Source organism: Carettochelys insculpta, chromosome 8, assembly GCF_033958435.1.
Source record: "Carettochelys insculpta isolate YL-2023 chromosome 8, ASM3395843v1, whole genome shotgun sequence".
NCBI classification, from domain to species: Eukaryota; Metazoa; Chordata; order Testudines; family Carettochelyidae; genus Carettochelys; species Carettochelys insculpta.
In genome coordinates, this window is record NC_134144.1 from 17,225,541 (window position 1) to 17,251,245 (window position 25,705).

Below are 25,705 nucleotides of genomic sequence, written 5' to 3' on the forward strand. Positions count from 1 at the left end.
TAAAATATCTTTTAAAATGTTGAAATGCAGGAGTTTGAACTTCTTAATTTCAGTTAGGCTATGTCTTCATTAGGCAAGGTAAGTTGACCATAGATACATTGATTTTTAGCAATGCAAGTGCCGTAACTACAATTGTCTATCTGCACTTAGCTAACCGAGCTGACCATACTGGGGAAGTTTGACAGGAGGCTTTCTTCCTTCGACTTCCCTTACTCCTCACGTGAGTACAGGGGTCAACTGTGGCCCCCAAAAGGTCCATTTTGCGTTTCCATACTAGACACATGAAATTGAACCCCAGAAGATTGACCCTGAGGGGGTCAATCTTTTGGGTAGAGTAGATGTACTTTAGAGCTTTTCCAAGCAAGTATCAGCTTGGGTTAAATCCAGCACACCAGCAAAAACACTCCAACTCAGAGAGAGCAATGTGTGTTTAAACTGAGCTACCAAGGTTTTATTTTGTTTTGTTAAATTCCATTCCTGGTCCTTCTACAGACCCACCAGAGAGAAAAGTTTGGTGTGGTCTCTGTAAAGATGGGCACCACAGATATTAACTGACAAATTAAAAGCAAAGGATTAGAAGCTATTCAGCCTTGCACCATGTAGACTAATAGCACAGTACTGGAAGATGTTTCTTTATTCTGAAGGTTATCTGTAAAATGCTTCAGTTTCAGTGACCTGTATGAAGAAATAAAGGTTGACAGAATTCTGCTTTTATGGAGGCTGAAAGTTGCATGCTGAATTTAAGCCAAACTTTTTTAATGTATAATACAAAACAGCAAAAGAATCAACTAACTCTTATCTGAAAGCAAGCTTTGTTGTAATTAATGTAGAACTACACTACTTGAAAGAGACCTGCAGTTAGTCACCTAGGCTATGTCCACAAGGCAGCCTAAACAAAGTGCAAATGTTGTAGCTTATTTTGAGTGTTCATTGAAATCGGCTATTTTGGCATTTGCCTCTGTCTAAACAGCACCAAATGTTGAAATACTATGCTATTTTGAAGCATCCCTTACTCCTTCTCCTCCAGCCAGGCATACAGGGATGCGAAAATAGCATGCTGGCAAATTTGAGAACTATTTTGAAATAGCAGGTGTGTGTCAAAGATGTGGAGTAGCTATTTCAGTATCCCGAAATAGCTCTGCCGTCTAGACATTGCCCCAAGATGCATCCTGAAGGGTAAGAATATACTGAAGGGAAACATTGTGTTTTATTTTCACAGACAAGGTGAACAAAAAAATACCCCACAAAACCAACCCACAAAGCATAGGCCCTATAACCACAAACAATAAAGAAAATTAACACTTGCAACTTGCCTTTGCTTTATAATGGCTAACAAGAGATAACCCCTTGTGGTTTGGCCTTGCTTTTTTTTAAAAACTGACACAATGTTTTTGACTACATAAAAGAGCATTACATCGGCATGCAAGGAGGCAAGAATATGGAGCAACTATTTTATGCAAACTGATCTTTTATAGAATGTGGCTTTCAGTTCTTCCACTGCACTCTATCCCGGCCTGCCAACATGGGCAGGCAAAGTGGGCAGTTGCATAGGGACCTGGTGTTTCAAAGGTGCCTGGGGCTCTGGCCACCTCAGCTGCTCCTTTGGCAGTGGCAGCAGCCGGGGCTCCTTTGAAAAGCTGTAGAAGCACAGCTCCACCATGCTGAACAGCTCAGGAGATGGGGGCAGTGCTGCAGTCTGAGCTGCTGCCCGAGGGCCCGCCCCTTATGGGGTACACAGATGGCCTCCCCATCCCACTTTGCCCTGGGTCCCATGGTGGCTGTCAGCCCCACCGGCCCCACCGTATCACATGGTCTCTGTCTACTGACTCCACTACCATTTGTAACTCACACTTATTTGACCCCTTCTGGATCATTGTTTTTCCTCTGCCTTTTCCTCTTCCCTGCCCGCCTGCCCCATTTCTCCTCCATCCCATGGGTTTCACCAGTCCCCTTCCCGAGGACAACTCTTTCCCCTCCTGAATTCCCTATTCAAGCTGTTTATGTTGGGTCTATACTTAGCTGACAATATTTACTAAAGTTTTGCGGGGGACAATTATTCAAAGAACTTTGGTTTCTAAGTCCCAAATACTATAATGTGGTGTATACATTTTGGCAAGTGTTAGGATTTATTTGGCATTTTAACAACCATTATAAACTATCTATCCATTTCCTGTTATTCCAAGGTACAGATGTGGGAGCTGAGGGAAAGAGGTTCACGCTGAAATTTACAAACGTGTATAAAATTAGGAACCTTAAAAAAAAAAAATCCACATTTGGGTAATGAAACTGGGTGGATTTTCAGAGCTACTGAGAATCTGCAGGTCCTACACTGGCAGCAGTGAGCGCTTGGCATGATCAATGCTCCTAGATTTAGCGCTCTGAGTCTGAAACCTTTCTTCTACACAAAGTCCAGAGGAGTCAGTGACAGAGCTGGGATTCTGCCCTTCCACAAGATCACACTGCCCCTCATCACTACTGAGGTCTTTTTCCTTGTAGCCAAAGATTGTCACAGTAACTGTTCAGCAGAGGAACTTGCTTGATGTGACTCTAGTTACTGGCAGTAGTCTTGAGGTGGTGTTCTGTTGTCTACACTGCTTCTTTCCTTCCAAGAAAAACCCTTTTTTCTGGAAGAAAACACTGCGTTCACACAGTTGAGCTTGTTATTCAGGGAAAAAAACAGGCTGTTTACCTCGTAACAGTAACTCCATCAAAACGAATGCCTTTCGCTGACTCCCTCCCTTTCAGTTCCTCGACTGAATCCAAAAAAAAAAAAAAGGCAGTCAAGTGGCACTTTAAAGGCTAACAGAATAATTTGTTATTTTGTTAGTCTTTAAAGTGCCACTTGACTGCTTTTTCGTTTTGACAGAATACAGACTAACACGGCTGCCTCTCTGTCACTAAGCAACTGAATCAGTGTGAATAAATTTGCCTCCTGGGGGGCATCCCATCAAGCTCAGGTAAGTATCCACTCTAGGCAGCTCTGCAAACTGATACCCTTTTCCTAGGTATCCCAAGATGCCCCTCCCTGCTGCAAACTCTGGGAAATTTAAACTCCATTGCTGAGCACTCATCCCTTCTTTCCTTATCAGGTGAGGTAGGGAGCTAGTGCTGGGAGTTGTGCAAGCTTGTGACGGTAAGCAGGGCACCCCTTCATCCCCTGCAAACCCCCAAGGCCCCTGCTGCTCATTTTCTCATCTCAGTACAGGCTTTCCTTTTCCCTCTGTGAGCTGCTGGAATTTAATTCCTGCCCCCAACTCCTGAGTTTCTTAATGGGGAGGCTGTATTAGCACAGGGGAAAAGTGGGGGAGGGGAGAGCTTTTGGGGGTTTGCAGGGGGAGAAGGGGTGCAGATACAGCCTCGGGGCTATATTTTGAGCAGGGCACCCCCACTGCTCCGCATGCTGGAATTTAACACTTTTCCTTTTCCTTCTTTGTCATAGCAGGGGACCCTGACCCAGCTGTGATCCTGTCCCTCCCTGCTCATTTTCCAATACCTGCCTTTTCTGTTCTTGATACTGTCCTATTTGCATACAAGAAGGTTGTACGTCTTTCCCTCCCCCACATATTTTCCAAGACCCCCTTATCCTTTGATGCTATGTACCCTGCTAGTTGGCACACAAGGAGGATAATGCAGGTATATGTTTTTCCCTCCCCTCTCAATATGAATTATAACCTTTTGAATAAAGAAAACATGAAGTAGTATTCAGTACTTTTATTCCCAAAAGTAACACAGGTAGCTGACAGATGGGGGCGGAGGGAGAAGAGGAAGGGTGTCAAGGCCACATACCCAAAAACTGCATAGTAATCTCAGTGTTCCTCATTGTCAAGTTGGATTCTTAGGGCCTCCCTGATATTAACGGCTATCCTGGGGGCTGCCCTGATGGCACAAGTATCTGGCTGCTAAAACGCATTGGCCAGGTGCTCTACCTCTGCACTCCAGCTTGGAGCAAATGCTTCTTCTTTGCTCTCACACTGGTTGTGAAGGCAACAACACATGCCCAGGACCAGGGGGATATGGTCCTGAAGGAGGTCCAGGTTCCCACATAAATTTGCCACCTCTCTTTCAACCATGTGGCATCAGCTGAGCTTGTAGTTGAATTGCTCCTTGCTGCTGTCTAGCTGCCTGATATAAGGCTTCATGAGCCAGGGCTATAAGGGGTAGGCAGGGGCCCCTAGGATCACAATGGACATTTCCACCCCCTCTCCCAAACTTATTTTGTGATCTAGAAGGAAAGTGCCCTTCTGCAACTTTCAGTGCAGGCCCCTGTTTCTAAAAATGCATGTGTCATGCACCTTTCCAGACCACCCAGCATTTGTACCCATGAAATGGGCATGGTGATCTACAAGCACTTGGATCACTACTGAGAAGTATCCCTTAGGGTTGTTATACTCTGAGGCAAAGGGGATGGGGCAAGATTGGAATACAGGTCCCATCGATTGCCCCTCCACAGCTAGGGAACCCCATGTCTGTAAAGCCAGGCACAATCTCATCCACGTTCCCCATAGTCACCATCCAGCACAGCAAAACATGACTGATTGGCTGGCACATCTGCAGCAGCAGTGCCCCAACAGTAGACTTCCCTACTCCAAACTTGATGACCAAGCCACACCAATCAGGGGTAGCCAGTTTCCATAGAGCAATGGCAACATGTTTCTCCAGAGAGAGCTGCTCTCATTTGGGTGTCTTTGCATTACAGTTCTGGGGTCAGCTGAGCACAGAGCTCAAGGAAGGCAGCTTTACACATCCTGGTTATCATCCCAAGTTTGCAGGGCAATGCAATCCCACCACTCAGTGTTGGTCTCTCTGGTCCAGAAGCAATGGTACACAGGGCTCAAGCTGTGTGACAGAGCAGGAAGCATAGAGATATACACATCTCATAGAGCTGGAAGGGACCTCTGGAGGTCATTGAGCCCAGTCCTGTGCCCTCTTGGCAGGGCCAAGCACCATTTCCCACACCACTCCTTTCTTTTTATTAAATCTATTTGCCTTAGAGCCCTAAATGGCCTCCTCAAGGATTGAGCTCACAACCCTGGGTTTAGCAGGCCAACACTTAAATCACTGAACTATCCCTCCCCCCATGCTCACCATTCTGACACGTTGGGCTGTGAGGAGGTTGTGGCTCTTATCTGCCTCATGTTTGTCATCCTCCTCTTCCTTCTCTGACCAGTTGTTGAGAAAGTAGTTTATTATGCGTGCTGAAAAATATCATCAGCTGTGTCCCATTAAAGACCAGTGATTGCACTGCTGCCAAATCTTGTTCTTGGCTGCTTCCTTGCACACATGGGTGAGCTGGGCTTCCTGTAGCACTTTGAAATGACACAGGAAGGAACAGGAAACTATAGGGGGAGATTCAGGAACAGAAGTGGCTCATGGGACAGCTTCCTGATTCCCAGGGTACCTTGGGTTTCCCCACTAACGTCCCACAATGCCGAAGGAGGCCAGGCACGATGGGATACACACCCCAAATGCATTGCTCTTATTGCTGAACAGGGCTCTGTAGTGTGAATGCTCATTTTGGAAATGCTCTTGCTGTGTGGATGCTCTGCTCAGAACAAGTTATTCCTGAAAAACCCTGTAATGTAGACATAGCCTTAGTGCTTAAGTATTTGGATGGGGGAGCTCCCCGGACAATCCTGCTACAGAAAGCAGCCTTGGTAATTCAGTAGGCATCCCATGACACATTCTGAACTTGTATTAACCCAATGATCCAGCATGTTTCTAAGAGCGTATTTAGCTTCTGGAAACGCTTTTTTTGGCTAGAAGATCAAAGTCTGATTATATATAGTTATTAATTTTTTGCAAGAGTAGGCATGTTGACATCATTATGCTTCCCAAAAGTCCAGTAGAGGTGATTAAGTTATGCCTATCCAAGGTAGTTTTTATTGAATGTTTCACTTGGAGAGCACCACACTTCAAGATGTATATTAGTTCATATCCTTTAAAATTGCACTGACAGTCCTTGGCTTCCCTTTCATGATGGATTGGTGTGGAGGAAGCCTGGGACTGTAAAAGTTTGGAGTTCCCTATTCTTTTTTCACGGACATTATGCATTGTCTGGTGCCCTGTAACATATAGTGGGGCCAATTCTACAGCCAGTCCTTCACAGTAAATAGTACATACTCAAGCAGCTCACACAAGTGCTACTCACTGTAATAAGAGGTTGTTTTTAAAAAAAAAAAAATCACATCCAGCCACTACTTAGCTCGGATGAATAAGAGCCAAATTACAAAATTTAGCATAATTTACAGTCTGTTGAACACTTATTCATGTGTTCTCAGTTGTTCCCAATTATTTCTCCATTTTTTTGATGACAGTCTTTGCAAAAAGCTATACCAGCTTAAAAACTATACTAGTTTGCATAGAAGCTGCAAGCATGGGGATTAACAACTAAATTTATTCATGGAAAAGGGGAGTTTTCTTATTGTCTGGAGGTATTTATAAATGGACCCTTCTGACATATTAGAATCTTTAAGTTAAAGTAATGAATTTGTGCAGTTTCTGTATGACAAAAATAAGAACCACGTTACTGCAAAAATTAAGATAAAAAGAGACTGTGTACTGGTGAAATAGTAAATGTTTTCTTGGAAAAGTTCTAACACGTTATCTCACTTAGGAGTGCAACAATCCACAGCAACGCACACAAAATTTAAGATTCAGCTCTTTGGTCCCAAGGAGTCCTGCTTTCTCTGCTGAGCTGCATTACTAGGTCTGACAACACAGGTGCTGAACCCGATTCCCACATTCACACTGTAAAGAAGCAAACAGACTTTCACAAAAGCCAGAAAAACAAACAAAAAACCCCAAAGCCTCCAAAAGAAAAAGAAATTGCAAACTGCTGAATAGTTCTACAGTGTCTCTTTAGCATAGGTTCCAGTTAAAAGTTGCATCAAAAGAATGCCAGAAGTCAGACTGTTTCATGCCAGCCATTTTTCTCTCCAAGATGAACATCTCTAGTCTGGCCCTCTCTGATCTGAAATAATTTTAGTTACCTGGATGTCCACATATCATGGGTGGCCAAGTTTTCCATGGTCCATTTAAGTTTGTCTACAGCCACCAGTCCTGGCTCTCAGTGTTCTGTGCTGTTATTTAGCTCTAATTTTCTCTTTCATGTTTTCTAAGAGTCCAGTAAACAGTGTAAGTGTTGGTAATGCTGCTAGATGATATTGATGACCCATGGTTAGGCAAATTCTCTGTTTCGGCACTGAGCTGGTCCCAAGGGTTCCAGAGGAGAGTGGTTCAATCTGTACTTGAAGGGACTACCAATGCAATGTCATATTGCTTACTACTTCAATGAATAACTGAGGTAACGGGACAGTGTTTTTCATACCAAATGCGTTACAGTAGAGCCAGAGGGCAGCAGGAGAGTGATAGAGAGGAGGTATATAAACCACAGGATGATCGGGCGTTATTCCCTATGAACCTCTCCTCAGTCACTAGTTAGAACACTTGGAGCCAAATCAAACCTCTCTTCTTCAGACTAGAGAAAAAGGGAAGGATCACTGACCATAGTTTGGAGGAGTACTGTTCTACCAGAGTACCAAGCGAAGGGAAACTCTGCACAAGTGCAACAGAGGGACTTTCCTGGCACAGAGGACCAAGAGAAACCCTATACAAGGGGAAAAAGGCAAGAAGCCCAGAAAACTGAAGAGATTGGGGCCAGGGGTAAGGGGCAGACCTGGGTCCCTTCCTTTCTTCCCCCACCAGTCAGTTGGTGCCCAAGAATAAGGGCAGGGGTGGCACCCTGACACAGCCCACCAAGTAAAAGCATGGGGCCCAGTGCAATAGTGCCAGACACATGAAGTCATTCTCCTGCTCTACTCAGCACTTGTTAGACCTCAGTCAGAGTATTGAATCCAGTTCTGGGCACCACATTTCAAGATAGATATGGAGAAGTTGGAGATGGTCCAGAGAAAAGCAACAAGAAATGATTAAAGGTCTAGAGAACATGAGCTAGGAAAAAGACTTAAAGAATGGGGTTTGTTTAGTTTAGAAAAGAGAGGACATGATAGCAGTTTTCAAGTACCTAAAAAGGGGTTACAAGGAGGAGGGAGAAAAATTGCTCTTCTTGGCCTCTGAGGATAGGACAAGGAGCAATGGACTTAAACTGCAGCAAAGGAGATTTAGGTAGGACATTAGGAAAACCTTTCTAACTGTCAGGGTGGTTAAACACTGGAATAAACTACCTAGGGAGGTTGTGGAATCTTCATCACTGGAGATATTTAAGAGCAGGTTATATGGATATCTATCAGGGATGGTCTAGACAGTGCTCGTTCCTCCTGTGAGTGCAGGGGACTGGATTCGATGACCTCGCGAGGTCTCTTCCAGTTCTAGTGTTCCATAAGTCTATGAATTTTATATCCTATCAGCTTCCTGTGACTTGCAAAGAGAGAATATTAGTACTTTTTAGTCTTGTCAGCTACATTGAATCAGACCCAGACAGAAACAAAGAACTACAGATTTGGCTGCTTCATGCTCTTCAGCAATGCATCTGATAAAGTGAGTGTTTGCCCACAAAAATTTATACTCCAAAAAAATCTGTTAATCTGTAAGGTGCCACAGGACTTTTTGCTGTTTTTCAGATACAGACCAACATGGCTACCCCTTGATGCTCTTCAGCAGGAGAGTGTATTGTTCAGTTCTAGTCAGCTGCAACGCCAAGAGGTTACACAGTTGTCAGTGTTGGCCTAATCTGGCCTGCCAGCCTTTATGATGAAGAGGAAGGGGGGAAAACCCCCCCAAAACCAACATTACTCTTAAATCCCAGGTTCAGTTTTCAGGGCTGGGAGTTAGAAGACAACCCCTCACCATTTTGCTGGCCAATGACATCAACAATCACCTATCAGAGGACAGCTGCACTTTGGAAAGCAGGTACAAAAAAGGGACACCAATGTAAAACAGAATTAAGAGGAAATAAGAGAAAGCTATGGCTAAATTGCAATAGAGATTAGAGATTTTCTTTATACTTGTTAAAAAGCATTGACGTTATTTCCCATATTGTTTTATAATCTTCCATCTACAGTAGATTTCTTTGTGATTGCTACAGAGTTTATTAAAAGCTTTCTCATATTCTTATGAGCCTAAAGAGTGTTAATATCTGTCCTGCGAGATGCCCTGTTCTTTACCTGGGTATCCTTTGTAGTTTGAAATAATACAGTTTCATCATTTTCTGTGTTGTGCCACTTGAGACTGTACCTTAAACCTGAACCATTCCTTGCCTCAGTTTAAAATTACAATAAAAGGAAATTTTGCATGTATACTTAGATAGGATGGAAGGATAGGAGTAAGTGGAGGAGGTTATGTTAAACTGTGCAAGAACCCCTTCATGTATAGAACACCTGGAAAGAGGTTTAAGAAGGTCTGTGATTTTTATTTGGTTTGCATTTAAAACAATTTCAGCATCTCAGCTGGGTCTACATGGACCTCTGCTCAGTGCTGCTGCTAGCAGAGCTATGCAAAGCAAGCTTCTCGGGATTTCAAATGGCTGTTTATTTGCATAATCCCAAAGCTCGTTACTATAGCCATGCGAGAGTTCAGCGCTGGCAGAAGTGGGTGCCGGCACTGCAGAGGCCATGTAGATGTGCTTCTGCTGGCGAAACCCCCACCCCTGTCGCCAGTCCCTTGTGCCTGAAATGTGTAGACCCAGCCCTCATACGTTAGGGTAGCAGAGAAATTCTGTGAGTAACCATGGTCTTCAGAATACTTTGGGTAAAAAAAACCAAGACACCTTGTAAACATTACTTTCCTTATTTAAGGTAGCCTCTGTACAAGTTATGTTGTCCCCATTCCCTCATATTCTTGCATATAAATGTCAGTTTACTCACTCAAAATTATGGTGGTAATAAGCCATGGCTGATAAATGTCCAGATGCTTTGTTCTGGCATACCGTAGTCCTTGAATTTAATAGCTTAAAGATTGATATTGGCAAAACTACACCAGAGAAAGCTGGCTTAAATTTATCAGTGCTGCTTTTACTGTGATAGTAAACAGCAGCCAAGAAGTTCGATAAAACGTAGCACATAATTTAAAGAGAAGTCACAAACTAAAGCAAGTATTTAGGGAAGTAAACTGGCATTTCTGTTCAGATAAGTGCTCTAAACCAGACCACTTCAAGCCGAACAAACTTCCACGAGCATCTTGGGGAACAAAGGATGTTTTGCCTTGATGTTGCTTGATAAATTCTGGGATAGTGAAAAAGAGCTTGTCAGATTCTACAATCACTACTTAAGAGAGACTTATCAAGATAACTTTAGAAGCTGTTACAACAGTAACCATCAGAAGCCAGCACTGACAGAGACCTATGGCTTCTCTTTTCATTTTAATCTTGAAAGACATTTGCAGTAGTGAATCTTTGGGGCAGCCCAGGTTTGCCAAGATTTAGATTACCCATTTCTCTGATCTAATGAATCCAGGCACAGCAAACTCTCTAAAGCTACATCTGCACTTGAGTGTTTTGTTGACAAAACTTACGGAGCGTCCACACTAAAAATGCGAGCTATTGACACACTGTTGACAGAACTCTGCACTTTTGTCAAAAGCCTTCTGCCTCTTCCCAGTGAGGCAGAACATTTTTCTCAACATAATCTGTTGACAAAAAAGGCATGCAGATGCTCCGGGGGCCCTCTGTTGACAGACAGGGCTTCCAGGCCTCCGGTTGGCTGTTCTGTCAAGAGAGCGGATAGGCAGTGTGGCCACTCTGTTGACAGAGTGGATCGACAGAGCAATCCACTTTTGTGTGTGGCCGCTATCTGTTGACAGAAGTTTTGACAGAAGATCTCTTCCAACAGTAACTTTTGTCTACAGTTTGCTGTAGTGTAGACTTAGCCTAAAGCTCTAAAATGACCAACACCAAAAGCTGTGTCAACACTACAAAAATAACTTTGAAGTTGCTTACTTCAACTTCAGACTTCGAAGTTGAACATCTAGACACACCCTATGTCAAAGTCCAACTTCGCAGTAGGGCACTAGTCCATTCCTGGGAATGGAACAAGGACTTTGAAGTTGGGCTTCGAAGGTCTTCACTGAAGTACTGCTGCTGCATCGTTTTAAAAGTTGCCATGAGCTGGTGTGAGTCAGCATAGCTGGGCTGACTTCAAGCCCTGAAGAGGATCTGACCAAATGCTCGAGGCACTGCTTTTTTTTTTTTTATTAAATTTACCCCCAGTATCGTCTGGCGCAGTAACTGGGTTCTCTGTTGCAGGTTACTCATCTACTGTCAGATCCGAGCCAATCTATTTTTTAATTGCATCTCAAATCCTAAATCCATAATTTCAACAATTTAGCAGCTGTGAAACTGTTAACTTTGAAGTAAGGGAAAACGTGTGTAGATTCTCTGCAGGCTACTTCGAAGTAGCTCCTAACTTCTAAGTTAGTTCCTAGTGTAGATGTACCTGAAGAGAGTCAAAGTGAAACTGAAGGACCATTTCTGCTGTTGACTCTGGGACTCAATGTCCCTGCAGCAACAGGAAAGTTTCACAGCTGCTAAATTGTTGAAATAATAAAAAATAAAAAAGCAGTGCCTCAAGCATTTGGTCAGATCCTCTTCAGGGATTGAAGTCAGCCGAGCTATGCTGATTCACAACAACTCATGGCTTGATTTAAGGACTTCTATATGGTGCAGTGACAGAAATTCCAATGCATTTGCACATTTACAAACTTTTTAAAAGCATTTCTAAAGCCCAAAGCAGCTTTAATAGAACTACCCAAAGGCGTGGTGACACTTAAAATGTGCGGCAGCAGCACTCCCTGCATGAGGATAGTTACGTTGATGGGGGAATTCTGCCATGGACCAAGTGCTGTCTATACCAGGGCTTAGATTGATTTCATTTAATTGTTCAGAAATGTGGATTTAAATTGTCTAGTCTCCATTAATCCATAGACTCCATATGGTAGTTTTCTGCAAGCTCCATTTTTCCAAGCTTCCTTTCACTCCACCCCACTTCAATATTTTGCTGATCAGGGAGTACTTTGTATGGATAGCAGTAGTAGACCTTGTTACCAAAGTGAGAAGTCAGGTTAAACAAATCTCCCAAACTCAAGAAGGGGGTCTTTTGTTGATGATGGGCAGAGATGATGATATAACTCTTCTTTCAACAAATGGGTTTCCATCGACTTTAATGGGGAACGACACAGATGTGGATATCCACCAACAGGAGTCCAGCTGGAGGATAGGGTCAACCACTAAGCCTATATCTACACTAACCACGGAAGATCAACCACTCAGATTTGATCTTCTGGGGCGCCATTTTGTGCATGCACAAAATGGCGCATTCCGGAATCAACATCAACTCTGGAACTCCTTGTGAGTCATGAGAATTAAGGAAGGTCGATGGGAGGAGCGCTCCCGTTAACCTTCTGCCTTGAAGACAGCCACCAAAAATCAACAGCTGAAAAGTTGATTTTAGATATGCAACTGGCATACCTAAAATTGCACATCAGCCGTTGACTTTCACTGGGAGTAAAGATGCAGCCTAAGTATTGCTCATAATGGAGCACTGTCATCTATAGACTAAAAAAATTAAGGGCCAGACCCAAAGCCTTTAGAAGGACTCAAGTTTAATTTGCCTATCAGAACATGTGTTCATACCTTGCATTGGCACTGTGCTACAATTTGAAGTATTAACAGGAAAGTGGTGAGGGGAAAATGCACTGCCTTGCTAATCCCACCGCTCTTTTTAGCTGAGCCAATGAATCAAACTTTACTGGCCTAGTGCGAGAGATGTATGATAGTACTTTTGACAAGAGTAAGGAACAACTGTTAGTCTGGCTAATATTTATCTCTTTGGTAAACACAGGTTTAGCCCAGGCTGTACATACACAATTTCATGTCTAAAATAGGACAGTTCAAATATGGCTAATCAAGCCCAACTCTGTTGGAACAATTTGGAATACCTTGAGCATGGAATGTGCTGAATATCACCTAAGGACCGATGCATGCAAAAGTGCACACTTCAGATGTGAGACAAACTTCCTTTCCGACAGATTTTGGGACGTGTTTAGTCACATCGCCATCCCTCAAAAGTTCACATGCTTTGCTTTACGCAACTTAGCATTCTGTGAGAGGACAGGCAGTTCAGCTTGTGATCAGCTGAGATTTAGTAGCTAGGTTAGGAGGAAGTTTACAGGACAAAACAAAACCATAAATCAGAGATTGATATGCCAGTCAAATCAGGCTTTAGAAAGAGTTATTTCAAGATGGCTGTTAAAAATATCTATCTTTGGGTGGTGAACTTTTGAGGACTACGTGCTTTCAAAGCATAGCTAATACAGACACTTTCCTTCACAGTGGTAGGAGGAACAGAAAGTGCTATTCCCAGCCTGACAAACAAAAGTTCTCATGGTAAGCACAAGCACAGAAACACTTCATAACACTTGTCAGTTGACTTGCTTGGTCAAGAGGCAAATAGAAAATAAAGCGATATTCTGGCAGTGAAACAAATAGACAATGACTATGCAGTTTTTTCTATTCACAGTATATAGTTGCTAGACCTACAAGCCTTGGGGGAGCTGTTGCACCCCTGGCTTGAAGTGGTTTCCATCATATACAAGGTTTAGTTTGGTTGAATAGCTCAGTGCCCTCGCTGTACAATTTGTTCCAGCAGTCCTGTATTGCCGAGACAAAGAACCATCCTGTTCCTGCCTCCAGCAAGAATATCACAAGTCAGTCATGATATCATGAAAGTGATTATCTTGTTGGTGTACTTGACATGCATATGCTACTAGACTGTTAAATCTCTAAAAAGAGACACAGAAGTGCTCAGGGGGAAAAAAAACAATCAAGATTTCTAGGATGATTTTTACTCTCTAATCATTTAGCTATGTATCACTTATATAAAAGAAGAAAATTGGACTATAGAAAGATGCATATAATAGAAATGAGGCAAACTACAAATAAAATACATGTTCAACAAGTGACCTTTGGAGCATTTAGGAACCAAAACATCTCATTATGTTTCTCTGAAACATGATCTCCCAAACCTGAGATCACAACCAAATATAATTCTTACTCACCTGCTGACTGAGTGTTTGCATAATTGGACTGTAAGAGAAGAGCATTGCCAATGAGCCAAATGAAATCAGCAGATTCTTACCAATAGAGCTAAAGTTGTTAAAGTAAAATAGTCTATTTTGTTGCATTCCTTGTGGTAATGCAATCTTGGACCCATACATATTAGCACAGTTTAGCCCCTTTCTTGAACGCTGTTCAAGAAATAAAGGAACGTAAACACACTTACCTGCATGTTGGTATGCTGTGTGCTAGTTTTTACAGCTCCTCTTCTCTTCTCTTGCTTTCCTGTCCTTTCTTTAGCCAAAGCGTACATAAAGGAAGTGGTGATACTGCTTCACTTAGAATAAAGTTAAGAATCCTCTAGCAAACCCAGGGAACTGCTTTTATGTCTCAAATTATACAGCTTTAAACTATTATAAAAGAGGGTAAAAGGCAAAGCAAAGATTCTGCTCTTTTTGAAAGCTATACAGCAGTTGGGCTGCTAAACCACAGGAGCTGGTTATGCTTGCACAGGTGGTGGTAATTAGTGGAGAAAGACTTGCTAGGTACAAGCCTTAAATCCAAATAGATGCCTTTACATAGCAGCCTTACAAGCCAGCAAAAATATACTGTCATGTTCCAGGGATATTTCTATACTGAAAGCTGATAAAAAATACTTCATCTCATCAAGAGTATAATTCATCCTTGCAAGCTAAAGATCATGAAATAAATGTTCCAAATTACAGAAGCCACTGAGCTACCTCTGGCAAATGAGAGTGCCTAATTCACACACCCTTATATGGCCTTGCTTGAAACATCTTTACAAAAAGCATGGCTGGCCTTTAAATATGTTACCAGGTTGCATATGAAAAGTGGCGCATGCATTTCTTGCAGCAGTTGATTACATTTGTGCAAAACCTGGACACAGTTTTCAATAGAATATTGAGAGTCTAAGAAGCATCACAAACCTGAAAAGCCTCATGCTGAAAAGAAACACACGTTCTCTGATCTGTAGGTCCATTAATGTAACACTAAAACACCATCAGCCTTTATAACATACTTTTCATCTTAAAGAGACACCAATGTAAAAGTTGGGCAATTAACCCTCCCAGTCTTGTGGGGTGGGAGCCCATTTATTAGTCATCCCCTCTGTATAGCCGAGTATGCTGAAGCAGGGCTGAGAAATGATAATGGGAGCTGTTAGTGCCTGTCACACTTGGGCCAAAATTCTGTCATAGTTTCATATTAAAGTTGGTGCAGTATGGCATCAGGGTAGGAATCTTATGAAATAACTTGTAGGATTGTGGCTTTAGATAGGTTTCTCTTCAAAAGTTTTTCAAATGCTAGCTAAGGAATGCAAGTCCCACCAGACAAGCAGAAAGGCTCCACAGGAGGGAGGGATAGCTCAGTGGTTTGTGCATTGACCCTGCCTTTACAGGGTACGAGCTCAATCCTCGAGGGGGCCATCTAGGGCAATAGATTAAAACAAAAAACTGTCTGGGATGGTGCTTGGTCCTGCTGTAAGTGCAGAGGACTGGACCTGATGACCTCTCAAGGTCCCTTCCAGCTCAGAGAGGTGTATCTCCATATGCATGCTTCATACAGCCCTGCTAGCTGGGGACATCTGTCTAGCCCCTACCCTCTATGCATTTCAAATGAACAATTGCCCATTTTGTGTGTGTCCACAGGAGTGCTGCATCTGTTCTCCTCACTGGAGAGATTCTGCTTGGGTTCTCCACCTCACCCCCTGACCTCAAAGCTCAGTGGATTTCTCACATTCAAATGATTCTGAAGTGGCTGCATGATTTCTTTCTTGATGTATCATGATTTCAGGGCTCTTTCAGGTGTTCTAGATCTTCACTCTAGAGCAGTGGTGGGTAACCTGTCGCCCATGGGCCACGTGGCTCATCAGGGTAAGCTGCTGGTGGGCTGCAAGACAGGTTGTTCACTTTGTGTCTGCAGCTATAGCCAACTGCAGCACCCATCAGCCATAAGTTGTCATTTCTTGCCAATGGGAAATGCGGGAAGCAACATCCAGCAAGTCCCCATGGACCAATCCGCTCCCTACAGCTCTCATGGGCTGAAAATGGTGAACCACAGCCAATATAGGAGATATGGCTGGTTTTACCTGCAGAACCAAGGTAAACAATCTGCCTGGTGGCCCACCAGTGATTTACCTTGAAAAGCAACTTGCAGCTGGTGGGCCAGAGATTGCCCATCACTAATCTAGAGTGCAAGGTTCAAAAAGACTCAGCAACAGATTGCAGCACAAGGAAGAATTCCACAGGTACAGGTCGTGTATCAGTCTGCTGTAAGAGGCTTGATATTGCGCCCTCTTCTGAGACCTGGTGCAGAGGAGATGCTGAGGGCTAGAAGGATAGACTACACAGCATTTTCATGAAGCGTAGTCAGAAAGTAACCCCCTGCATTTTACGAATGAGTCTGATCTCACACCATTTTTATCCAACCTATGACTGCCTGCACCTACTAGTATCTCTGCGCTTCAGGTGGGAATTTACCTGCACAGTGGACAGGGGGGTGGGTGGAGGGGGGACTCCCTTTGGCTGTTGCCTTCTGTTGGTGTTTTCATTTGGGATAGTTCTGGCAATGGCTCCCCATGAGTGGAGAGTGCTGAGGTAAAACACTGATTCAGCATATCTTTCCCCTGTCTTTGGTCTGTTCTGGGCCCTACAACCATTGCACGGTTCAGAGGGCTTTCCACCTCTACAGTGTCTTCCTGTTGTTGACATTCCATGCTGGGCTTTACCTTAATGGCAACAGCATGAACCTGGCCCAAAGAACATGAACAAACCACCACTATCATCCTAAACTAAGTAAATGACAGGTAAAGCACTCCCATTCCCCAAAAGATTATCCTACTGCTTCTAAGTTTTGACAGCTCAGAGAATTACAAGCAATGGAATCTTATACAGCAGTTATAGAATATTAAATTAGCGTTATTAGGTCTTTCTTCTGATATGTCAGAACGTGTGTAAATATTATGAAATTTGTTTCAGAAAAGCCTTATTTAGCACCTGCAGGAAACTGAGTGGGATAGCACCATCTTGTTTCTTTGGAGAGTTCTGATTTTTCAAAAGGCTCAGTTCCTGATTTAAAAGATACAGGTTGAATCTCTCTCATCTGGTATTCTCTCATCCAACATCATCTGTCATGATTTTAGGTAGCCAGATGTCCACTTATCATGGGTGTGCGCAAGTTTCCCATGGTTCCCTAAAGTTTGTTTGCAGCCACCAGTCCTGGATCTCAGTGTTCTGTGCTGTTATTTAGCTGTAATTTACCCCTAGACACCTTCTAAGAGCCCAGGAAGCAGTTGCAGTGTTGGTAATGCTGCTAGACAATATTGATCTCCCATGGCTCTGCAAATTCTCTCATTTGGCTCCAGTCAGGTCCCGAGGATACCAGACTGGAGAAGTGCAACCTGTACTTGAAAATTTACCCTGAAAGCAACATAAAAATACAAACTTTTTCAGGTAAGTTTTTATTTTTTTTCCTTTTTGGACATGAATATTAGTTCTCTCTTCACCTCCTTGTATCATGCCACAAAATAATGCCTGGCTGCCATTCATTTCTGGAAAGTTCTAATGTGGATGCAATTATGGAAAATAAGATCGCTGTTAAAGTGACTTTGATGCTACCCTTATGAAAAGAAATAGCACCAATGGTAATGATAAAAGTAAATAAGTACATGAAATATAGACATGCTGAGTAAGGCAAGAAATAATTTCTAATATGAACAAATGCTTATGCCAACAAAATGGATGCATTTAAATTGCTGTTTAGGTGCCCAGCTGCATTGCTTTTGACAGTATATTACTTCCAATAGTGTTCATTTCATTATGGTTAGTCAGTAATTGTGCTAATGAACAAGGTATATCCCTCCACTATCATGCCAAAATATATAAAAATATTCATTTACCATATAAAATGACTCCCTCTTTGTAATTCCATAGGGGGTATGTAAGGAGAGTGCTGATCTTGTAAAGAATGAAAAGTTAGATAACATGAAAATTTAAACTAATGGTAGGAAGTAAGGCTCTGTTTAAAAGCAAGTAAAGTATGTGGTTATCAGCAATAAAAAAGTTACAGAAGAATATTTGTAATTAATTACATACATTGTATTTATAGAGTTTCAATACATTCTAACTTTTCAAATTAATTCAAGGTTATTTAGAAATAATTTTAACTAGACACTTTTCTTCTGTTCTGTGAATGTTTTTACTTGAAAATGCTGCACAATGAGGTAATTATGCTTCTGGTACGACCCTAAGGTGCCACATCGGTAACCAATTTTTTTTTTTAAATAAACTTAGTAGAGAACTAGCAAGCAAGCTGGTGAGGTCTGTACCACCTTTTGATTGTGGTTCAGTTGCATATAAAGAGAAGAATTGCCTTAAGCTCCCTTAAAAAATGGGGTAGTAGTTTATGGAAATTTTAATAGAGGCCTTCACACCGTTTTGTAAAACAATCTAGATCTGAATACTTCTCCATTGAATCAGCTAGCCCACTTGTGTAGAGTTGCATAAACCAGTGCATCGTCACCAGCTCCACGCAGTGTGGTTGACTAACATACTAAGAACTACAAAAAGGACAGGTCAGCATATGGTTCATCATCATCACCACCACCTAAATTCTTTAGTCCCTTTGTTCCCAGAGTTCTCTTACCTTTACAGTACACACACACACAGTTTCTTGGGTAACAGGCAGGGCCTGCCTGTCCCGCAGCTCAGCACCTTTGACCCAACTGGTATTTGTCTCTTCTCCTGCCCCTTTCTGGAGTGGTTTCTTTCCCCCCTCTCAAGCACGAATTCAGCTTACTAGAATGCTACCTTGTTCTCCTCTCTCACAGAATGATGTGGGTCTGGTTTATGTAGGCCCAAGCCTCTCCCACTCCTGAGAGGCTATCTTTGAAAACAGGTTGCCAACTTCTCATTTCATTTCATTTAAAGACTTTTGTAGATGTTATTTTCCTTAGTGGATGCCAGCATTAAGAGGTAATCTACATACCCAATTATGTCACTATGACTCAGAGGCTTTAATCGCCTGTTAATAATTGTGAGTTCATTTGCAGAGGTACCATAATTACATTTGTTGTACACAGTTAACTTTGTCAGTGAGATTAAAGTATTTTTTCTTCACTGAGCATAGCATAGCTTCAGTCCTCCCTGCTCCTCACTGCTGCCTTGCAGATACAAGTTAAATCATCCCAAATTTTTAGGCTTTGGGCGTTTCATCCATCTTAAAATGTTTTGCTGACAGCATTTATTTTTCACTGTTGAATATTGTATTAGGCCACAGCCCTGCAGCCTGCAGATGGCAGCTCCTGTGTGGAGACTCGCTGATTTTTCTGATACTCTTCACATTATTTCTTGGGATGCAGAGTTTACCCATATGGATTGCATTGCACAGTCAAGACCTAGATATGTCTCACTTCTGTCATTTTTTCTATACCCCAGTTTAAAATAACATGGCCACATTTTAAATTTTTGTTCATTGTCTAATCTTTCTGAGAATCCAGAGGAGAGTGGCCAACAGCCCCTTAGGTTATGTCTATACTAGACATAGAAGTCAACTGCCGATACGCAATTTTAGCTATTCCAATTGTGGTTGACTTCAGTGTGTCTGTATGGAAGAGGATCAACAGGAGTTTCTTTCTGTTGACCTTCCTTAATCCTCACCGTTCCTGAGAAGTTCTGGGGTTGACTTTGACGCTGGAAAGTGCCAGAAAGCGCCCTGAGCAGGTCAATCTTCTGTGGTAGCATAGACCTAGCCTTAAAGTACTGTATTAGGCCACAACCTTAGTCAGTCCTTACTCTTCTTAGCTTCTTGGAGGCTTGAAAGAAAGCTCTCTCCCACTATATATTTTGTCTTTTTTCTATTTGCTTTTACCAGTTCTATTCTTTATGGAGCAGCAGCCTTCATAGTTGTAGACTGCTGGAAGACCCAATGGCACAGTTGCAAGAAATTAATTTCCTAGGTTGAAGGTAGAAATTGAGGAAAAATATGATTTTGTGCTCCCATTGGATGGCTCATAAGATAACAAATTTTGTAAGGGCCTGGATGCATAAACCTGGACAGTTTTGTTGTTATTTCTCACTGAAGATGAAGGGCATTGCCCCACATGATTATAGTGCTTATTGGGGTGGTCAGATTTAGGAGCATGGAAGACATATGACATGACCATTTTGATCCCAGGGAAATCTACAAGTTTTAGAGATGATTCATTGTCCATTATAGTCAATGGAAAGTCTTCTGTTTGATCCAGCGGACTTTGGATCAACTCCTTAAAAAAATTCTACATTCAGAACATCTCCTAAGAATTACTGTTACTTATATGGGATTTCAGCTATTACTGTATGCCACTGGGCATCTTTCATATCTGCAAGTTGTAAATGCTTGCTATTATTCCCCATGTTGGTACTTGCGTTCATTACTATAGCCAAAGATTTTTAAGGCAAGCCTATTTAATATGCTTACTCTAGTCAGAAACTAACACAATCAGTCTGGGAAATTCAGACTGTAATTAACATCATGTTTGCTCAGAAAGGATTTTTTGTGTCTTGTTAGCAAGTGGAGTCTTGTTTTTTTTAAATTTTGAATCAAGATGAGACTGCCATGGAACTAATTTTTGATGTCTAAATGCAAAATGTTACTGAGTAGTTTAGCTAACTTTTACAAAGTTCTAATAGGTGAGCTTGAAAAGCTGTAACTTGGATTCAGGCACCAACCTTCAAACTCAACTCTCTGTACTGCGTTTTACATTTTAGAGCTCATGTTATGTGCCACTGCTTCCAGTGCAGAACAACATGATGCAGCTTAAGACAGTTGCTAAAGTTTAGTTATCCCTTAAGTATCTACTGTACCAATTAAGCTGTGAAAACTGCACATGAATGACTATAGGAATTGCGTTGGAAGAGTTTAGCACGTGTGCGGGGTTTTAGTTCTTCAAAAACCTCTGGCTATTCCACATGAGAAAGACGTTTTCCATATGCCTTAGGAGCATAAACTGATACACAGCAGTGATATTTGTTGTAGCTTCCTGAATAGTTTTTACAGTTCAGAGAGAGAATTTTCACAGCTTTGTCAATTTCAGTCTGTCTACACTGATCATTTGCCTGGAAATTTGCCTGCTCCTACCCCTATTTTATTCTCCTTTGTTCTCCATTTGGTTGACAAAAGATGGATGCAGAGGTAAGAATTTGCTAATACAGTGGAAATGTCCTTCATGCAGAATAATCCAGAAGAATTTAACAGCAGACAGACAGCAACTTTTGTTCTCAGTGTACTTGCTTGTATTTACCATCTCAAGAGCAAAAGTTTGCCAAGGATAGTGCGGTCCTGATCCGTGACTTGGATTCCTAGACATTACAGAAAGTCAGATAACCTGTGGGATTTGCACTATAATCATATGTTGCCACTGCATTTTGGAGCCTGCTGGAGTGGGCCTCCCAGCTCAGGTTGATAGGCTTGGGCTAGTAATGCTCATGCCAACATACTCAAAACAGCTGTGTAGCCAGGCACCCAAGCCCACTCACATCCCTAATTTTCATGCCTGAGCTCCAACCAGAACTACCACTTCAAAAGTACTGGCTACCTCACTATTTTAAAGCCCAGTAACCTGAGTCTAGCCACTTTGGCAGACTCTACAATGCTGTGTAGACCTAAAATTCTAAAACCATTTTTCATTTTAAACGTAACAAAACCAAACAGAGAAAATATAAAACAATAGAAGGGCACAAATTACTCAGAGCCAAAGAAAAAAATGGAAAAGCCTTATTCATTTCTCATTAAAGTCAATAGAAAAGCTCCTATTGACTTCAGCTGGAGTTTCACCAGGCTGTAAGAGAATACATGAATTCTAAGTCACTCTTCTTTCGGGCTTGGGGTGGGGGTGGAAGGCTGGGGAGGGAAGGACAGTTCAGATATAAACTCAGTATATCACCAATAGTCTGAGTTCCTCTATCTCCAGAGGTCTGATTCTGGGCTCAAACCTTTCACTGGCTTCAAAAAGGCGCAAGATAAGGCAACAACACTGCAGTGTCTTTCATTTATCGGATTCACTCCCTAGTGTCAGCTGCCAGAAGAGAACTATTCAGCAGAGGCTGCAATGCAGTTCTGTCCTCACTTATGGACAATGATCTTAGGGGGAGCATTCCTCCTTCCATCCCTATTACTCGCAGTGGAGCACAGTCCTTACTGTAAAAAGAAGTCCTGTGGCACCTTATAGACTAACATATAAACTTTCATGGGCAAAGACCTGCTTCACCAGATGCATCTGATGAAGTGGGTCTTTGCCCATGAAAGCTTATGTTCCAAGATATTGGTTAGTCTATAAGGTGCCACAGGACTTCTTGTTGTTTTTGAAGATACAGACTAACTCAGCTACCTCTCTAATCCTTACTGTCTGCTTGCTCAACCTGTGCATGGCCTCCAGAATTTGGCCTAAAGTGGTTAACTCAATTTTGTTTTGGAAATTAGTTTAAAAGCCTTTTTTCCCCCCCTAAATACGCATTCCCAACTTCGCCTCCCTGACTTTGCTTCTCTTGCCATGCTATCCTTTTGTTTTGTGTCTCGTCCATATAAACTTGACACTTGATGTTCATCTTTCTTTAATAACCTGTGAAGGTCTCTGGTTAATGAAGGTTATGGCCAAGGTTCCAAAATTAGGTGTTACATAAAGCCACTGTACCAAGTACCCATAAATTATTCCTGTAAATCACCCAGGAGAGTTCTCTTTTCTGTTTGTCATGCTAACATGATTTAATTTCAGGAAGAAAGGCAAACGTTAAGACTCAATGAAGCAAATGGGCTATGGGATCATTTAACATAATGCTGATAAAGCTGGCAGCAGGTTACATGAAATTTCTTGTCTGAATTATGATAATGTCTAACTTTTCCATGATAGTGACATTTTGCTTTGAAATGTCAAAATTATTTTTTGTGTTTGGTTCCTAATGTAATGAACTTTACAGATAAGTTTACAAATTTTAAAATGGATGAGGAGTTCTAACATCTTTTCCCAAGTCTTGGAAATAAATGCACTCAAAATAAGGCTAAAATATTGTGTAGAACTGCTTTACAACTTAAGGCCCAAACAGAGGTAACCCCAGAAGAACCATTTTTATAATCTGATTATAAACTAATAACTCTCTCAACCTTGAATGTGCTGTTGTGACTATGTCCCTAGTTCAATTACTGGTTATTACATGTACTAAGAAAAGAAACAGTTATGCTACAATAACTGAATGAGTCTGAGCTAATTTATAAAAGACCATTGTTAGTAATGCTAATACTTCTGTTTCCAGCAAATTCTATATGATGGATATAGAATTTGGCATCATTGTAAAATCTATCCTAATAACTCAAAAGTTTTGTTCCAAAGCCCACTGATGTCAATGGGAGTGACCCACCACTTTATTAGCTCTTGGATGAGGTTCTAACAGAGGTACAGTGACATCTTAGGACAAAGTGGTATAACATCACTGTAGGCTTGAAGGATGTTCTTTATTAATCATTTGCATAATGGGCAACAATCAGCATTCCAGTGGCCCCAATATAACAAATCAATCACAAAAGCAGGGATTCACAACATTCAATTGTGAAATGCTTTTTTTGTTTTAAAATACTTCCTTTAGGCTGAAAATAGTATAAAAATAAAAGAACATTCCTTAACGGTTTCTAAAAGGAAAACAAACACATTGTACAATGTTATTTTCTATTTCCTACATCCATTCATTGTTCAAATACACTTTGGAACATGGGTCTGATGCAGGAGTATCACAGATCTGCTTCAACATACCAGCCCCAGCCCATTTGTAATAAGAACTAAACACTAATACACTTTCAAAAAGACAAAAGTATCTTCAGCATTTAAAACATAAAAGAAAAATGTGTAGAACATTCATAATCCCACATCAACAAACACCATTCTTTTCACCACCTGCCTGTCCAGAAAAGCTGCAGACCTAGAATATAGGGGCATAAGTCGGCACATTTCCATTGAAGTAATGGGAACTATGCTTACTGACCCCCAGTGAGGAGCTCTCTCAGAGTAGATCCTTCCGCTTTTGCTTCTCCCACACAACCGCAGTTGAAGCCAGCGGAATTCTGCTTCCATGTTTAAGGGTCTGATTTTTCAGAGATGTTTCACAGAGCTGGGTGAATATCTGATTTTTTTTTCTTTTGGTTTGGTGGCAGTTGTGAACAGCTGACAAGAAAATTGCTTTGAATTGAACCAAATCTGACACTTTGGAGGAATTTTTGGTGAATTGAAAAAAACGTCCATTTCTGGTTGTTCCAGAGAGAGAATGTGAACCTGGCTGAACCTGGCTGATCAGTGACCCAGATGAGCACCCTATCCGCTGGGATAACAGAGCTCCCTAACCTCAGAGATAAGGGTGATAAAGGGATCTGGGAGCAGGGGTGGAGGGGGAAGTAGAAGCATGATCATAGCCACCTCCACCACCTCTAGCCATTCTATTTATATCAAATTTATATTTATAATCAAATTTGCAAATAATCTTGGATTGGCCAAAACTTTCTTTTATTGGTTCTCCTGTTCATCTGACACACTTCACCCACCTCTAGTCCTAAGCACTCACAAATGTACTTTAAGGCACTGGAAGTTGTGGGTGCTCAGATAAATCAGGTCTCTATGTGATACAGAAATGCTTCACAGACGTGTAAATAGTTAGGCATCAGATAAAGCACCAGTAGAGGGTACTCAAGAGTCAGTTTATTCCTGGTTTTTGTTGGACCAATAAAACTTTTTATTGTGCGTTGCAGATAGTTTATTGCATGAAGCTCCTTGTATGCAATCCTTCCCATCACCATTTCCAAATTGTCCTCCAAAACTTATTCTGAGACCTGATCTCTTTTATCCTTTGTAGAAGTAGAGAAGTCAGCTGGCATCTGATTTGACTGCTAATAAAAGCTATTAATTGATCTGTGTTAAAATTGACGTAAGTCAGTCCTTGAAATATCACCCTATTCTTTCAGGAGAATTATGGAAAGAGTTCACCCTTTACATTCAGTGATTTGGCTTTATAAACAGAAACAAACACTTCCTAATCTAAGATAGGCTGAAATATCAGGGAATGAATGCATGGGTTACACTAGGCAGGCAAGTTGTTTGCAGATACACAATTATAACTATGCCAATTAAATACTGCATAGCTAGAAATGATTTATCTGCAATTGACTTACCTAGCCATCCTCACCAAGAAAGGTCAATGAAACAAACTCTGCTTAGATAGTGAGGAGTACAGGGTTTGACTGATAACCCCGATAGGTCGATTTCACATGTGTCTACCAGGTGTGTGAAATTGAACCCTGGAAGATTGATCCTGAGTGGATTGATCTTCTAGGGAATGTCTCCATGGCCAAAGAAACTTCTCACAATAGCAAAAAAGCTCTTTCTGCTTTTACCAAGGGGTACAGAGACATGAAATTTGCACCCACAGCCAACCTCTGCAGCCTGAATAATGGAATGCCCTGGCCTTGGGGGAGGTGTGACAAAGGTGGTAGAGAATGTGGATCCTGCTCTTGCACTGATCAGCTTCTACCACCTGAAGAAAAGCAGCTGGGGAAACCAGGCCTGCCCTTACCTGTGGATGAAATCCTACCAGGTGCACAAAAAGAAAAGGTGTGTGATACAATATCTTTTACTGGACCAGCTACTGTTGGTGAGAAAGACAAGTTCGC

General features: G+C 41.8%; 1 protein-coding gene and 1 long non-coding RNA gene across 3 annotated transcripts in view; one reads left to right on the plus strand and one right to left on the minus strand.

The window, feature by feature from the left end:
• The window catches only part of SLC39A10 (solute carrier family 39 member 10), an 82,699-nt gene extending 68,406 nt beyond the window's left edge, over nt 1–14,293 (minus strand). The window contains exon 1 of one of the 2 annotated variants that reach the window (XM_075001323.1): nt 14,232–14,291. In XM_075001323.1, coding sequence (XP_074857424.1) covers nt 14,232–14,237 — 6 coding nt within the window. In that variant the 5' untranslated portion in view covers nt 14,238–14,291. Of the gene's footprint in view, nt 1–14,231 lie in introns of both variants that reach the window. The other variant, XM_075001325.1, reaches the window with a different exon arrangement.
• The window catches only part of LOC142016896 (uncharacterized), a 57,305-nt gene that overhangs the window by 2,589 nt on the left and 29,011 nt on the right, over nt 1–25,705 (plus strand). The window contains exon 2 of the long non-coding RNA XR_012646408.1: nt 17,388–17,475. This is a non-coding gene — a long non-coding RNA (uncharacterized LOC142016896). The remainder of the gene's footprint in view (nt 1–17,387; nt 17,476–25,705) is intronic.